The following is a 17,194-nucleotide window of genomic DNA, read 5'->3' as shown; positions in this document are numbered from 1 at the left end:
CACATGAAGTCCACAGGGTTCCAGAGGAAAGGGGCAACACACCCAAGACCCCACAGACCCTCTCTGAAGCCACTTCCAGCCCGACAAGCTACCACCTGTCAACTTCCCTCACGGAGTGAGCCAGCCACGTACAGACTACAGCAAGTGCCCCAGAACAGGTAACAGAGCAGAAGCACCAAGGCACCCACTCAGCAAATGCCCAATAAACCAGTTGTGCGACAGAGGACTGGAGCAACTGCCTCCTCAGCCACAGGACATCCCACGGCACATCTCCACTTGCCCATCCCAGACACTTGGGGCCCTGACCACAGTCAGCACGCTCGGCTCAGGTATTAGACCGCAGGTCCAAGCCGGTTTCTGTTATTTCCATGCATGGTTCACCGACTCAGTTACAACCACTATTACGGCACAGGACACACAGCCCCAAATGTAACTGCAAGAAACGAGAAGGTGCCACCCAGTGTAGACTTCTTTGGCGTGATTTAAGCTGGTTACTTCAGGAGACAGCGGAGCTGGGAGCAGCCAGAAGGGCTGTCCTGTTCTCAAAGAAATGCCCATTTCTTTTTTATTTTTTTATTTATTTTATTTTATTTTATTTTTTTTTGACAAGCAGAGTGGACAGTGAGAGAGAGAGAGAAAGGTCTTCCTTTGCCGTTGGTTCACCCCTCAATGGCCATTGCGGCCGGTGCTGATCCGAAGCCAGGAGCTTCTCCTGGTCTCCCATGCAGGTACAGGGCCCAAGCACTTGGGCCATCCTCCACTGCATTCCTGGGCCACAGCAGAGAGCTGGACTGGAAGAGGGGCAACCGGGACAGAATCTGGTGCCCCGACCGGGAGTAGAACCCGGTGTGCCAGCGCCACAGGCAGAAGATTAGCCTAGTGAGCCGCGGTGCTGGCCTGGAATGCCCATTTCTAAAAGCAATCTCAGGCTGCCGCGGGAGAACTTTATACCCACGCAGCAAGACAGCCGTTTTTGTTTTTGTTTTTTTTTTAAGGAAAAAAAAATTAGTTGAAAGGCAGAGTTAGAGAAAGAGAGAGATCTTCCATCTGCTGGTTCACTCCCCAGATGGCTCCAATGGCCAGAACTGGGCAGAGCCGAAGCCAGGCATCTTCTTCCTGGCCTCCCACAGGGGTGCAGGGGCCCAAGCACTTGGGACTATCTTCCTCTGCTTTCAGAGGTGCATTAACAGAGAGCTGGATCAGAAGTGGAGCAGTCGGCGCCGCAGCTCACTAGGCTAATCCTCCGCCTTGCGGCGCCGGCACACTGGGTTCTAGTCCCGGTCGGAGCGCTGGATTCTGTCCCAGTTGCCCCTCTTCCAGGCCAGCTCTCTGCTGTGGCCCACACTGCAGCCGGCGCACCGCACTGATCCGAAGCCAGGAGCCAGGTGCTTATCCTGGTCTCCCATGGGGTGCAGGGCCCAAGGACCTGGGCCATCCTCCTCTGCATTCCCGGGCCACAGCAGAGAGCTGGACTGGAAGAGGAGCAACCAGGACAGAATCCAGCGCTCCGACCGGGCCTAGAGCCCGGTGTGCCGGAGCTGCAGGCAGAGGATTAGCTAGTGAGCCGCAATGCCGGCACCCTTTTTCTTATATATTATTTATTTGAAAGGAAGCTTTATACCAAGGGAGGGGGTGAGACGAAGATTTTCTATCTGCTGGTTTATTCCCTAAATGACCACAATGGCCGGGGTTGGGCCAGGCTGAAGCCAGGTCCTAGAACTCCATCTGTGTCTCCCACATGGGTGGAAGGGGCCCAAGCACTTGGACCATCTCCCACCGCTTTCCAGTTGCATGAGCAGGGAGCTCGATCGGCAGTGTGGCAGCAGTCACATGGGATGCTGGCCTTGCAGCTGCTGACTTAACCTGGTACCATCCGGCCCTTCTTTGGGCCTCATATTTTTGTGACTCCTGTGCACATGCACATAATTAAAATGATTATTTTCTGTTAATCTGTGTACTGTCAGTTTACTTATAGACTCAATTTTCAAAGCTTTAAAGGGTGAAGGGCAAGTTCTCTTTCTTCCCTATACCACGACCCCCATATCCGCTTTCCTCATCTCTCAGGTCCCATTTATCACCTCCTCCATCAAGTCTGTGCCTCTCCACCCTGGCTGTTCTTGGACAAGTTAACTGCTCTGAGTCTCAGCTTCCTCTGTGCAACGGAGTTACCAACTCTGGCTACCTTCGGGGTGGTGAGGAGGACTGGATGAGACAGGTGGATGAAGGAAGCAGCCACTATGAACATCCACCCTGCTCCCCCCGGGCCAGGTCACTGGCATCTCCAACCTCGGCCTTCTTCCTACGGAGCAGCCCTGGATCCAGCCCTCTACTCTCCGAGTCGTTCACCACACACAGAACGAGCTTTCTAAAAGGTGAACTTGTCCCTTCCCTGCTCAAAAGACCTTTAGCACCTTCCCAACGCGCCAAGATGACGCCCCAGTCCTTCCCAAGCCAGCGGTGCCCTGGTGCCCTCTCCCGGAGCTGCCTCAGTGCCCCCACTTCTCCAGACCCTCCCCATGCACTGGAGCTCTGCAGCTCCTCAGTTCTGCGCCTGCCACAAGCTCCTGACACCACAAACCCCACACAAGCAAAGGACAGGACATGGGATTGGCGCTGTGTCCCTGGCTGCCCAGTTCCTCTGCGCAGATGGGAACCCGGCAGTGCTTCAGCACTGGCCAGCCCAGTGGGCACTGTCCCTTCTCAGGTTCTTCCCACCCTCAGTGGACAATGGTGTAAAGCTGTACATGGCCAATCATGTGCTCTCCGAGCAGCAACTGGAAAGAACAGCCAGTCTCTACAAGGGAGCTTACCGGGTGCTGACGGTGGGGGCTGCTCACTCTTCGGGGTGTTATTTGGTGGCTTGGAGACAGGTCGAGGCACACTGGCCGCCTGTGCCTGCTTCAGCTTCTGCACAGGCTTCTCAGCAGGGAGGAGCTTCTGTGCCTGCGAAGGGACCCGCTGGGAGGAATTCGAAGGACACAAGACCCGCTCGGCCTGGCCACTACACGCAGACACCGGATTCTGAGAAGGAAAACGCTGAGTCACTGGAACGCGTTTTGGGCCATCACCGAGGAGAGCTGCAGCCTAGGAAGGGAGAGAAAATAAACTTCATGGTCGTCATGAATGAGAGGCGAGTGCTTTGAGACCGCAAGTGTGCGTTCTAGTAGAACAAGATGCCGCCACTGACAACAGACAGAAGGGACAGCCTACCTTGAGAAACACTTCCGGAGGGCAGTTGGCATACAGCGCCAAGGTGTCTGAGTGACACCTCCTGCCCGCCCCCACGCCTCACTGCACAAGTCACCATGAACACTGAGCACTGAGAAAGCGCAGAGTCTTGGGACACACGCCTTCATGGTTACTCGGCAAGGGCCACAGTACGAACACTTTACACTCAAATCCCAATTCCACTGACATTTCTTCCACACGTGTGTTTGGAAAAAAGACTGAAATCATCAAAATGTCCAACAGTGGTTATCGTTAAGTTTTAGAAGATAATCCAAATTTTGGTATGTGCTAGATTTTCCACAATAAGCTTATTACTATTATTGGCCAATATCTCATTTTTCAAGTACTTACAAAACAGACTCAAGCAAAAAGAACACTGACAAAGAGGAAGCAAATGCCCCCTGCAGGAAGTTTTATTAAAACGTATTATTGACATGCCTGTAAGCAGTGTACTGTAGGGTCCAGTGGTTTACCCAGCTCTAAAACCCTGAGCTGATCTAATTAAAATGATGGGGTGGGGTGGGTGAGATTTTCTCCAGCCAGGAGCCCATCATAATGGGGGGGAAGGAAAGAAGGAAAAGCCCCAAACCCACCGCCAGCTCACTGGTGTGAGTGCTTACAAAGAGAGGGCGTCAGGCTTCCAAATACAACACCAGCTACTCCTGCAGTAGGCATGGTGGCCACAACACCACAGGCATCAGTCAAGTCCAGTAAAGTTACAATCCAAAGCAAAGGTGGGAAGAACTCCAGGAGCCTGAGCCCCATGAGTCTATGAGCTGATCGCAATTAGATTTTTCTGTTTACCTTAATAGGCCCTGAAATGCAGTTTTCTTTGGATCTTTCCATGATGCCTAGAAAGAGGGGGGAAAAACCGTTAAACAAAGCCGTGTATTTTCAAAGCATTGTTATTATTCTAGGCAGGGTTACAGCTCCTGATGAAAAGGCTTCCGCAGCACACAGCATTTTACACTTTTCTTTGTGCAAACACAACTATGAGGCAGGAGTGTCCTTCCCCACGATGCGAGTGATGCACAGCTTGTGGCTTTTCCCGAAAGGCCAACCTCTCCCCTCATCCACCGCAGCCCAAGGCCTGTGGCACTCACACTCCACCGTGGACACTCACCTTGCCGGCTGCTCCAGCATCTCGTCTCGGACGGGTCACCTTAAAGTCCTTTACCAGAAAGCCCCAGAAGACCACCACACTGTCCCAGCCACTCCCCCTGGGCTTCATCCGCACCACCGCGTCAGACTCCTGGCTGACCCCTACGGATGCCAAAGCCAACGCTCAGCCCCCCAAGTCCGCGGCAGCACTCGACAACGCCCTTTTCTCACTAGGGGCCAGGCTCATCGCCCACCTGCCGGGGGTTCCATCTCAGCCCTCACTGCCAGACCGGCCTCGCTGTTTTCAATCTGAGAGTCTGGCTTGACCCAGGAATGAGTCCTTGGCCCTCCACTTCTCATCCACACCCTTCCTAGGGACTCTCACCCATTAGTTCTAAAACCTCTAAAATCTCCATTAATTTAACCCAAAATGCATCATCTGCCTTAACCTCTCCTTGGACTACTGAACCCGGATATCAACTACCTACTTAGGAACCCACAGACACATGTGCCAGGTACCCCAGCACTAACGTCTCTAACAGAGCCTCCTCTCTCCATGGGCTTTCCCTTCACTACTCACGAACGCACCCTGAGCTCAAGTGCAGACCGTGTCTACGGACACTCACTCACCAGGCAAGTTCATCCAATCTCTGGGCTTTCAATACCCTCCGACATGGAACACCCAATGTCCACCTCCCGCCCAGACCTGTCCCCTCCACTGCAGGCTCTAGATTTCCTACTTTCTATGCAACAATTTTAATGTCCCAAACTGAAGTCCCAAACCCCTCACCTGCCACCCTAAATCCGTTCTCACACTTTCCCCAAGCTGACAGTGAACCCATCCTGCTGCTGCTCAGGCCAAAAGCCTCAGCGTATCACGATGTGGTTCCCCTTCTCAAACGTGTCCCATCCGTTCAGATTCTGTTGACTCTACCTTCCAAAAAAAAAAAAAATCAGGCACTGCTCACCACCTCTACTGCCATCTGCTCCACCCACAGGCGGCCCCGAAGGTCGCCCACTTCAGCCTTGCCCGGCTCCCTCCTCCTCATCACCGCGGCTAGTGAGCTCACTAACAAACAGCTGTGTGGCCCCGGGTTCAGAAGCCCCCTGCCCCCCACACTCCCAACTCGAAAGAAAAAACAATTCGTACCCCTACCTGCAGATAGGCGGCCGCCCCTGACCCAGCGCCTCTCCTGCCTGCACACGGCCCCTTGCTTCCCTCCGCAGGGCCTTCGCACTTCCTGTTCCCTCTGCCCAAGTGCAGCTCATTCACACCTCACTCAGGTCTTTGCGGAAACGCTCCCTTCAGGGACCACCTCCCCACTGCACTGACGCCTGACACAGACGCACATCTGCTTACTGTCCCCCTCCCAGGCCAGGCAGGTGGAGGCGGAAGTTCCGAGAGAGCAGGGCTTGGCTCCACTTGGTCCTCTATCGCTGTCCCAGAACCGGAACCACGTCTAGCACGTTTGCACACGCGCCAGTGCTGAGAGTAACTCAACCCCCTGACGAAGGGAACCAACAACAAGTATCGTTTACAACGTTCGGTGAGCCCGCACTGGGAGTCAGCACACCTCTTATCAGAATTCTGGAATGCAACCAGACAGCGCTCCCCAGCCCCCCAATATCAGCTCCACAATGCAGACGGGTCTGCCCTCACATGAAACGGGGTTAGTAAGAGTAACGACAAGGAAACGCAAGCGTGCGTTAGGCACTCAGGGCTGCAGACACGTTGCAATGCTTTGCTGCACCGTCCAGAACAAGTCCAGGTCACAGCCCTCGTACCCGGCCCACGCAGACCTCAATTCTTCCGGAAACACCTACAGGCCTTTGCTCCCGCTTACTCCGGGCTCTCGCTCAGGCAGACGAAGGACAAGCAGAACGCAGCGGGCTACGAATCCAGCACCCTGCGGAGAGACGCCTGCAAGGCAGCGTCTGCAGATCCAGCACCCGCGAGGCCAGGAGCCCCTCGAGGGCCCATTCGGGCCGACCCCGCGACCCCCTCATCCTACAGGGGGCTCCTACTTCCCCTCCCCCGACCTGCGGCGGTGCGCGGGGACGGAGGGCACGGGCCGGGGACCCCGTGTGCCGCCGGCAAGCTTTCAATTCAGCAAACCGGGAGGAGTTACGCGGCAGCTCCGCGGGCCTCCCCGGACGTCCGTTAGAAACGGACCGGGACGCGTAAACCGCACGCCGCGCTGGACACCGCCGGCCGGTCGGCCGACACGCACCGGCCCCTGTCTGTCCCCCGAGGGGCGCGGCCGTGCGGGTAACGAGGACCTCACACGGTCCCGATACCGCTGCTGCCGGCTCCGGCCCGCACAGGCTCCCCCGGCTGCTGTCCCCGCCGGGAGCCACACGCGCGCACGGCTCTGTCACTTCCTCCGCCGCCCCTACCTCACCACCACCACCACTGCGGCGTGAACCCCAAACCCCCAGGACTCACGCCGGACGCCCCTCAGGTGCGTCTCCCCGGGCGCCCGGCGCCGAGGGAATGCGCCGCCGCGGCTCTGCCCGATCCCGCCCGCCCCAGCCGGCGCCCCTCGTCCCGGCTCCCACTCGCAGAGCTGCCCCCCACGGTCTACCCACCGGCTGACCCTCGCCTCCGACGCAGAGGCGCGGTGTCCTTCCCAGCGCTCAGCCGTTAGGATTCAAAGGTTTTTCATTTTAAATAGGAGTTAAACCCTCCAACCCGAAAGCTGATTGGCCTGAGCTACAGCGAGTCACTTTGTGATTGGCTCACAACAAGCACGGCGGCGCAGACGGCGCGCAGGCGCACTTGCCCCGTGAGACCCCGGAAGTGGGGGAGCCAACGGCCCGTCCGGCCAGTGCCCGTTCTAACCCCCGCGCTGCTCTCTGGGATCAGGCATTTGCCCATGAGACTACAGCCCCTTGGAGTCAGGAATGTCCCATAGGAGATAAAGTCGGAATTGGCGAAGGAAGCGCTCGAACGTGCCAGTAAGTAAGATGGCGAGAAGCACAAGGGAGATTGGGACCCATCGATAACGCAGCGCTCGGCGTGGCGCCCTTCGCGCGTGCGCAGCAAACGTGCGCCCGGAGCGATCGATTGGGCAGGATTCGCGCCTCCATTTTTCTCGGAGAGAGCGGGAGAGCGAGAGAGCCGGATCTGCGGGTATGGGGGTCCGGGGATACGGCAGGAGTGGCTGGGGTGGTCGTCTGGGCCCTTTAGTGGACCACCCGAAGGGCCGGGGCGAGGCGGGAAGGTCGAGAGTGAGCGAGGTGGCGGGCGCCCCGAGCTGGCGCCCCGAGTTGCGGGGTGGGCCTGCACACCCTTTCCCCTTCCCCAGGGCCTCGCTCCCAGCCCGACCCCAGCTCGAGGTCGCCTCTGCGCCACCTGGCCCCTCTGACACCGTGGCGGGTCGGGTTCTTCTGCCCTCGTGCCTCAGTGTCCTCACCTGCAAACTGGGCCGGTGCGGCGGCTTGACCGACCCTTTCGCCTTTTTGTTCCTTTATGCCCTTCCTACCCGGCACGATGCGCGCCTGCAAGCGTGGAGACGGGACAGGGTGGTGGTCGCGTCCCGGGGGAGTTGCTCGGCCACCCTTGCACTGGAGCGGGCGTCCCGACCCCTGTGAGCCCGCTGCGTCGGCTCCGTTGGGTCCCGGCGTCGCCTGCACGGGCGTGGGCCTTTACAGAGTGCCCGCCCCGTATCCGACAGTTAACCCGCGCATCAGGAAGCACTGGTGCTGTAGGGCCCACCGGTAGTTAGAACTCGGGCTCTGAAGTCGCTCTTATTTTCATTACAGTTACAGACACCTGCAGCCTTCCCGTGTCTGCCCAGACATGCGTATGCGTACAGATATTCGTATTTAATTTACTTCCTACCTGCTGATTCACTCCCCAGAAGCCCACAGCAGCTTGGCTAAGCCAGGCCAGGGCCAGCCTCGGAGAATTCTGTGTGTGGGTGGCACAGGCCCGCAGGAAGCTGGCGGCAGCAGCCCCGGGACTCGACCCGCACTCGGACATCGGATGCCCTGGGGCGTCCTAGCCGTTAGGTCCAGTCCTAGCCCTAGACACTGATTCGTCAGATTATCTGGGGAAGTCCACCAGCTAGCGTTCTTGTTTGTATAAACCAGGGGCCATCATCTAGTTCTACATTTAACTAACATTGAAGGAAACTTGGGTACTCGTGAATCAGTCTGGATCTTTATATCGTTTCTATTTTTATAGTTGTCTTTGCTGTATCTCTTCTCGGAAAGGCTTAGTAAGTAGCTCACCTTTAAATCACACAATTAGTCACAAGCGCACGTGCCCTAAAGCAGGTGTTAAGACTGAAGGTAACAGACACGGGCAAACGCGGCTCAGCTGATGGAAACTAACCTAGACATTGGACAGAAGAGCAGTTGTCTTGCCTGTTGCAAGCACGGGTCAGTGTTGACCAGAGAAATGGAAGACTCTGGGGTACCCGTGCAGAGGAGAACCGGTGAGGGGTCCCACTGCACGTGGTGGCCGGCGTGAGCGATTCCTGGGTGCCGGGGCTGTACCCAGTGCTTGCCATGCAGCTTATGCCGTCTTCTCTTAGTTACCACCTGCGGAAGCTGGCTCAGGGGAGTGATGGCCCTGACCCGAGATTCTGCAGCCGCAGAGCAGGGATTTACAGCCTGAGGGAGACCCTGCGTGGCGGCTGACTGAGCGGTGCGTCACCGTCCACCTGTTTTCTTGCAGCTGGCAGGGACGCTGTCCTCACCCCCAGGATGTACAGAACCAAAGTGGGCCTGAAGGACCGCCAGCAGCTGTACAAGCTCATCATCAGCCAGCTGCTCTATGACGGCTACATCAGCATCGCCAACGGCCTCATCAACGAGATCAAGCCGCAGTCGGTCTGTGCGCCCTCCGAGCAGCTCCTGCATCTCATCAAACTAGGTAGCTCGGGAATCCAGAGGCAGCCCCGAGCAGGGTTGGGTGCTTCCACGAGGCGGAAGCCGTGAGGGCTGTTCCCTGTGTGTTGGGTGCTGAGTACTGGAGGAATCGAATTCCACATTACCGGGTGTTCAGGGGGTTCCAGCCTGGGCTCCATGTGCTTTATCGGGAGCTTCTGCTGTGACTGGTGACTTCCTTCAAGACTGAGCTCAGCTGTCAGCTTAGAGTCCTCTTCATCCCTCGTAAAGTAATCTCGCGGTCTGCCCATCCTTCCCCGATGACCACACAATCACATGTCCTTCCCAGCAGCATCGTCGTCTGAAATTTCCCTTGTTGTATGGGTGGTTTCCCACGGCCTCTCGCCTCCCCATTCCCTGTTCCCAGCCCCCAGAAACACTGCAAGTTTTCTCAGGATCAGAACTTTGTCTTGTTCAGGTACATCCCAGCACTCGGTAAAACGTGGGATTACCATGCATGTTTATACGCTCTGACTTAGCCGTGCCAATTGTGACACTTTGTCCTGAGGAAATAAAATAAATGAACCAGCTGGCCCAACACTCCGAATTAGCTATATACTTTTAAATAACCCATAAAACTAACTAGTGTAACATAATAATGCTGTAGATGAATGTTTATTAGCCTGGACAGATTTTTGTTATGTATGATTAAGTGAGCAAATTAATCACAGCATGTTACACAGAATGGGTCTATTTTTGTTTAGAAAAAATTAACTGTGGACGGGGAAAGGTCTAGAATTCATACCACGATATTGGTAATTATCTCTGGATGGTAAACTTCAAAGTCATCTTTTATCTTGTTCATCTATGGTCCTGATTTCTCCTGTACCAGTAGTTGCATTGTTTATGTGAGATGTGAAGGTATTTTTAAATTTAAAACATGGCGTTGTCAATTTTAGCACTGATTCCAGCAGCACATGGTCTTATTTGCTCTGTGGAGATGGTGGAAGGCCTAACATATTCCCAGGCAGAACAAGCTGTCTTTTTTTTTTTTTTTTTTTTGAGGTTTATTTTTATTTTTTTGAAATACAGAGTTAGAGAGAGAGGTCTTCCATCCACTGATTCACTTCCTGAATGGCCACAGCGGCCAGAGCTGGGCTGATCTGAAGCCAAGAGCCTGGAGCTTCGTCTGGGTCTCCCACGGGAGTCCAGGGGCCCGGGGACTTGGGTCGTCTTCTACTGCTTTCCCAGGCCATAGCAGAGAGCTGGGTCAGAAGAGCAGCAGTTGGGACTAGAACTGGCACCCATGTGGGATGCCGGCACTTCAGGCCGGGGCTTTAACCAGCTGCACCCCAGCACTGGCCTCAGTTATCTGGTTTCTGAACTTGTCTACAGCGCTGTAGTACACTGGTAAGGTCCTGAGTTCTTAAAGTTCTCTAAAGCACTACGGTGATTAGGCTCGGCTTCGCTGTGTTGCAACAGCAGTGTGTTGGGTGATAAGTTTTGCTTGATACCTAGATTGCCATTTTTGATTTTTGCTGGCTTTTTGAAAAACTATCTTTCCTTATTGTTTGGGGAATGGCTTAGTAGCAAAATCCCATTTTTCTGGAAAGAACAGAAGAATTCATCTAGAACCTATGAGTGTGTTCTTGTTGCCTATCTTTCATTGAAAACTGAAGAATCCCTTTTAACTGCTTTAGATGTGTGTGTCCAGTCAGCAAGGACTCTGTTTCTGGACTGTCAATGAGGATGCTTAATCTTAATAAATATCAAATAACGTCCTTGAGAAAGTGCACTTTATTCGAATACCACATTCCTTCAGCATTTCACTGGCGTTAGTGTTGACCCTGTCGATGATTTATTGAGCTTCAGAGCTGCTGCTAACAGACCTCAGCCTCCAAATACTAAACTTGGAGTGGAGAGGAAATGGATACTTGAACCCCAGAATATTCCTTTGTTTTTGACTTTTTGTAACTGTAGTGAAAGTATCAAATTTTTGAGGTACAAACCTAGGAAATGACTTTGTCTGTTGAAGCCTAACTCTCCCCAAACCCATGTTGCCTCTCGGTGTTGTGAGCTCTGGGTAGGATGGATGTGTGCATAGTACTGTACAGCGTTAGGTGTTCATGCAACTCCAAGGAACAGTAAGATGACGTTGGCAAATGTCTTTTCAGTTTTGATCCAGAACTTTGTCTTGGCTTTTAACAAAAAGATACACATTTTTTTCTTCATGCCCTATTTTGGTTTCTCTCAGGAATGGAAAATGATGATACCGCCGTTCAGTATGCGATCGGCCGATCAGACACAGTTGCCCCTGGCACAGGGATCGACCTGGAATTTGATGCAGATGTCCAGACCATGTCCCCAGAGGCTTCCGAGTATGAAACGTGCTATGTCACATCTCATAAGGGACCGTGCCGCGTGGCTACCTATAGTAGAGATGGGCAGTTGATCGCCACGGGCTCTGCCGATGCCTCCATAAAGATACTTGACACCGAAAGGATGTTGGCCAAAAGTGCCATGCCGATAGAGGTAAGGAGCGAGGAGCGCACTGACGGTTGCTGCCATTGTTCCTTCTTGGAGAACAAGCGTGCGGTGTAGGCACCTTTGTTGTGTCTGATGGGATTCATGCGGGTTCTGTACCTTCAACATCTCCTCTTATCGGTCTAGGTCATGATGAATGAGACTGCACAACAGAATATGGAAAACCACCCCGTGATTCGAACTCTCTACGACCATGTGGATGAAGTCACATGTCTCGCTTTCCACCCAACAGAACAGATCCTGGCCTCTGGCTCGAGGGATTATACTCTGAAATTATTCGATTATTCCAAACCATCTGCAAAAAGGGCCTTCAAATATATTCAGGTTGGGAATGTTTAGCAAGGAGCTTTTTACGTTTCTTCTCAAGTACACTGAGCTGTTTTCTGACTAATCACTCTTTAAACATGTTCTCGGTGGTTATCCCACAAAGCAAGGCTGCAGCAACCAGGACGCCTGCCAGTTGGCACGTGGTGCTAGCCCACGTGCTGTTGTGTGCTTGCTTCCTCTGGCGGTCAGTACTGCTGCAGGCCACAGTCATGCGACAGAGGCTGGAGTCCTTGTCACTCGGTAAAAACAACAGCCGCCCTCAGAGAATTGTGACTGACAGGGATCAGAAAAGCATTCCATTGAAACTATCAAGTGCTTACTGGAAATGTGACTTTGTGCATTGCAGAAATACTAAAACTGCTACTTTAGTAGTGGCCTCCATCTTTCAGTAATTAAACTTAATTTTTCAGTCAGTGTTTACAGTTCTAGAGCAAATTGAAGATGCTGTTCTTACATACAAATTAAGTTTATCTTCATTCAGTAACCGTGTATGAATGTGTCATAATAAATATGCTCTGAGTTCACCTGGTGTTCACTTACAGAGAATAAAGCCCGCGTCTGTAGCTTTTGGACTCTCTGAGCAATGAATAGTTAGTTGTGGAAATCTGTTGTTCAAACGGTGCTTTCATATATTCCAGAAAGTGCGTGTATTCCTTCTGATGCCTTGTAGCATCTGACAGTTGCTTTATGGATTCTTTGCGTCCGCCGCAGTTCTCCACATTTCCTGCGGGTGTGGTCGTTGAGGCCTGAGCCGCTCACGTTGATGTCTCTGTCCTGACAGGAAGCGGAGATGTTGCGCTCCATCTCTTTCCACCCTTCCGGAGACTTCATCCTCGTCGGCACTCAGCACCCCACCCTCCGCCTGTATGACATCAACACCTTCCAGTGCTTTGTGTCCTGCAATCCTCAGGACCAGCACACCGACGCCATATGCTCTGTCAATTACAATCCGAGTGCCAACATGTATGTGACTGGCAGCAAGGACGGCTGCATCAAGCTGTGGGATGGAGTCTCTAACCGGTGCATCACGACTTTCGAGAAGGCACATGATGGGGCTGAAGTTTGCTCTGCCATTTTTTCCAAAAATTCTAAATACATCCTCTCAAGTGGAAAAGACTCTGTTGCTAAACTTTGGGAAATATCAACAGGACGAACGCTGGTCAGATACACGGGTATGTGAGACGTTGATATCATTTAACGTTTTCAGTGGTGGTTTGCAGTTTCCTGAAGCTTCTGTGAGGTGCTCACAGTAGAGCAACACAGTACAGCTTCATAGAGCACGGCAGGTGTGACCCTACTATAGACACGAGGAGACCAGGACCTGGAAGCCACAGTGCACAGCCAAGTCTGCAGTTACGTAAGAGGCAGTGCCGGGAATAGGAACTGCTGTTTCTTGACTTTGCTCTTAGTGCAGCACAGCTTAGAGGAGGTCTAGATTCCACACACGTAGTGTTTAGGAACTGTGTGGTCTGTGTGTAGACGGCAGCCTGCGTGTTTCCCACAGATACTTGAGAGCAATCCAGGAAAAAACATCTGTTGGTGGCTCTCAGTAATTGTGTAAGAAGGGCTGGGAGGGAAGATCTTGGCTGACTCTTGTAAAGATTTATTTATTTATTTGAAAGTCGGAGAGGAGAGACAGAGGGGGCTTCCATCCGATGGTTCACTCCCCAATTGGCCGCAACAGCCAGAGCTGCGCCAATCTGAAGCCAGGAGCCAGGAGCTTCTTCTGGGTCTCCCATGTGGGTGCAGGGACCCAAGGACTTGGGTCATCTTCCACTGCTTTGCCAGGACTAGAACCAGCGCCCATATGGGATGCGGGCGCTTCAGGCCAGGGCGTTAACCCACTGCGCCACAGCACCGGCTCCTTGAGTACAGGTACCTGTTACATGTCTGTGGGTGGCCCTTGGCCTTTATGAATGACCCTGACCACAGATTGATACCTGAGACTGCAGAGCTTGTGCATTTGTGTGTGTGTGTGTGTGTGTGTTTTTTTAAGATTTATTTATTTATTTGAAAGTCAGAGTTACATGGAGAGAGGAGAGGCAGAGAGAGAGAGAGAGAGGGAGGTCTTCCATCCGCTGGTTCACTCCCCAATTGGCCACAGCGGCTGGAGCTGTGCCAACCCAAAGCCAGGAGCCAGGAGTTTCTTCTGGGTCTCCCACACAGGTGCAGGGGCCCAAGAACTTGGGCCATCCTCCACTGCTATCCCAGGCCACAGCAAAGAGCTGGATTGGAGCAGCCAGGTCCCAAAACAGCACCCATATGGGATGCCAGTGCTTCAGGCCACGGCATTAACCCGCTGCGCCACAGCGCCTTCCCCAAGAGCTTGTGCCTTGCTTCATTTCAGTCCTCCCAGCAACTCCATGGGTGACGATAGTTTTCCCCACTGAACAGGTGAGAAAAGTAAAGGGTAGGGGTGTTAACAGGCCTGCCCAGCTCCCATCACAAGTGTTGAATTCACATCTTACCACAGAGCTTGCACTTTCACCCTCTGTAGCTCTGCACTGCACACCCGAGAATGAAGATAGCACGTGACGTGCTCTGACTCGGGCAGTTCACGAGTGAGTACCACGCAGAACCATCTGGAAAGGATACCCCCCAGAGTACTGACAGCTGCCCTCTGGGTAGTGACGTTACTGCGTAGCGTTTGTTTTTCATATCGGGTGTGGGGTATATGGCCCGCAGATTGTATGAGGCCCAGGAAATCCATTGCTCTGGCCCTGCCAAGGCACCACAGGCGGGACCTGAGATTTCGAGCAGGATGGCCTGCGAGGATCCAGATGGCCCTAGCTACTTGAAAGGTTATCGCCCCGTTTTATATAGTTCTTTAAACGTGAAATATGTATCTTATTAGTAATCATAAAAACATCAATCTTGTAGAAAGCAGATGTTCTTACACTTTTGTTTCTGATTCTGTTTGTCGAGTTTAACCCTGAGGAAGTAAGGCTATCTGCACAAAGGATGTTTCAAGCTCACTTAAAACTGATATGAACTGTGTGTCTAGCGGTAAAAGACCTATTAAATAAGTAATGGTGCTTTTGCACATGGGTGCTTGACACCTAACAAAGGACATGAAACAGTGTATCTGATTGCTGACATACCTGGGAAGGCAGCAGAAGATAGCCTAAATGCTTGGGACCCTACCACTTACGTGGGAGGGAGACCTGGGCTGAGTTCATGGCTCCTGGCTTCGGCCTGGCCCAGCCCTGGTTGATGGCAGCCATTTGGGGAGTGAGCCATGGGATGGAAGATCTAGCTCTTATCTCTCTCCCTCCACCCCTAAACACTCTACTTTTCAAATATTTTTTTAAAGATTCATTTATTTATTTATTTATTTATTGACAGAGTGGATAGAGAGAGACAGAGAGAAAGGTCTTCCTTTTGCCGTTGGTTCACCCTCCAATGGCCGCCACGGCTGGCGTGCTGTGGCCGGCGCACCACGCTGATCCGAAAGCAGGAGCCAGGTGCTTCTCCTGGTCTCCCACGGGGTGCAGGGCCCAAGCACTTGGGCCATCCTCCACTGCCTTCCCGGGCCACAGCAGAGAGCTGGCCTGGAAGAGGGGCAACCGGGACTAGAACCCTGTGTGCCAGTGCTGCTAGGTGGAGGATTAACCTATTGAGCTGCGGCGCTGGCCAAAGATTAATTTATTTATTTGAAAAGCAGAATCAAAGATTTCCATCCATGGGTCCACAATGCTGGCCCCATGTATACTCTTTTTTTTAAAATGTGCCTGGCATAAAGCTGTTTTAAAGTATAATAGAAAAAAAAATGTGCCATCAGTTTCATACTTTTTTTAAAATATTTGCAGAGTGATAGGTCTTCCATCCACTGGTTCATGCCCCATGGCTGCAGTAGTCAGGTCTGGGCCAAGCAGAAGCCAGGAACCTAGAACTCCATCCAAGGTACATTAGCAGGAAGCTGGATTGGAAGTCCTGCAGCCGGGACTGAACTGGCAATCAGATATGCGAAGCTGGGAACTCACTGTGCCACAGCGCTGGCCTCCTAGTTTTGTATTTTACAAATTGTGCTTTACCTGCGTGGGAGATCCAGAATAGGCTCCAGGCGTCAGGTCAGCGCAGCTCTGGCTGCTGCGGCCATCTGGGGAGTGAACCAGCGGATGGAAGACCTCTCTCTCTCTGCCTCCGTGTAACTCTTGAATTTCAAATAAATAAATAAATCTTAGGAAAAAAAATTGTGCTTTATGCCCAGAAGTACATCAGACCATTAACAATGTTGCCTCAGGGGGGCGCCCAAGAGGCGATCACTTCAGTGGTTTTACAGTGCAAGGATTAAGAACAAAGCCTTGTGCGGGTGAGAGGTGAATTTAAAAAGCTGACCCTCTGTCCGCAGGCCTATAACCTCTTGTTTCTGCGGCAGGTGCGGGGTTGAGTGGCCGGCAGGTGCACCGGACTCAGGCCGTGTTCAACCACACCGAGGACTACGTGCTGCTGCCGGACGAAAGGACGATCAGTCTCTGCTGCTGGGACTCGAGGACAGCCGAGCGGAGAAACCTGCTCTCCTTGGGGCACAACAACATCGTGCGCTGCATTGTGCACTCGCCCACCAACCCCGGCTTCATGACGTGCAGCGACGACTTCAGAGCGCGCTTTTGGTACAGGAGGTCGACCACTGACTGAGCGCTGTGGCGCGGAGGGTTCTTTCCCCAAGGACTCCGCCCTCCCTCCCCGTGTCCTGTTTCCAGCTCCAGTAGTAAGGCATTGTACCATCTCTGGCAGTGTGCTGCCACCTCTGTCGACATCCTTGGATTTGTACAAGAGAATCTTTTTTTACCTTGATGTATAATCATGGTGGAAAAAGCTGGAAACAGATCCGTGCAGTTCTACATTCACTGATTATTACAGTGTGATTTTCATCGGCTTTGTACATACAGGACTTGCTGTTTCTTTTGAATATCTCGATCATTTGAAGGATAGAGAATTAAAGTGCTTTCTAGATCACAAGGGAGTCTGTCATCGAGAATTTTCCTTTGGTCAGCCTTCCCGCCTGTGCTGCTCCTCTCTGTGTTTGCAGATACGTTTGGCAGGTGCGTAGGCATTTAGCTGTGAGGATCTGCGGCACTGCCGCACTGAAACCAGTTTTGAGAATCCCTTGATTCTATCCGGAAGTGACATCATTCTAATAAAGCTCGGACCTGCA

The 17,194-nt window shown here is 52.9% G+C and overlaps 2 protein-coding genes across 8 annotated transcripts in view; one reads left to right on the top strand and one right to left on the bottom strand.

Annotated features, from left to right (window-relative positions):
- The window catches only part of AURKA (aurora kinase A), a 21,497-nt gene extending 13,551 nt beyond the window's left edge, over nt 1-7,946 (bottom strand). Inside the window, exons 1-3 of one of the 5 annotated variants that reach the window (XM_008274148.4) lie at nt 7,746-7,946; nt 4,033-4,079; nt 2,811-3,084 (exon numbers count right to left, since the gene is read on the bottom strand). In XM_008274148.4, the coding sequence (XP_008272370.2) occupies nt 2,811-3,084; nt 4,033-4,074 (316 nt within the window). In that variant the 5' untranslated portion in view covers nt 4,075-4,079; nt 7,746-7,946. The other 4 variants (XM_008274147.4, XM_070051659.1, XM_070051658.1 and 1 more) reach the window with 4 other exon arrangements.
- CSTF1 (cleavage stimulation factor subunit 1) lies at nt 6,571-17,194 on the top strand. 3 transcript variants are annotated; one of them, XM_051832670.2, is made up of 6 exons: nt 6,571-6,791; nt 9,014-9,211; nt 11,420-11,697; nt 11,836-12,033; nt 12,818-13,208; nt 16,415-17,194. In XM_051832670.2, exons 2-6 carry the CDS (start codon nt 9,043-9,045, stop codon nt 16,672-16,674), a joined length of 1,296 nt encoding a protein of 431 aa, XP_051688630.1. In that variant the 5' UTR covers nt 6,571-6,791; nt 9,014-9,042; the 3' UTR covers nt 16,675-17,194. The 3 variants fall into 3 exon arrangements, with proteins under 3 accessions (XP_051688630.1, XP_051688628.1, XP_051688629.1); XM_051832668.2 differs by lacking the exon at nt 6,571-6,791 and adding an exon at nt 7,105-7,462; XM_051832669.2 differs by lacking the exon at nt 6,571-6,791 and adding an exon at nt 7,116-7,287.

This window comes from Oryctolagus cuniculus, chromosome 11, assembly GCF_964237555.1.
Source record: "Oryctolagus cuniculus chromosome 11, mOryCun1.1, whole genome shotgun sequence".
NCBI classification, from domain to species: Eukaryota; Metazoa; Chordata; class Mammalia; order Lagomorpha; family Leporidae; genus Oryctolagus; species Oryctolagus cuniculus.
The sequence above is the reverse complement of the archived record's forward strand: the minus strand, read 5'-3'. Positions and strand labels throughout refer to the sequence as shown.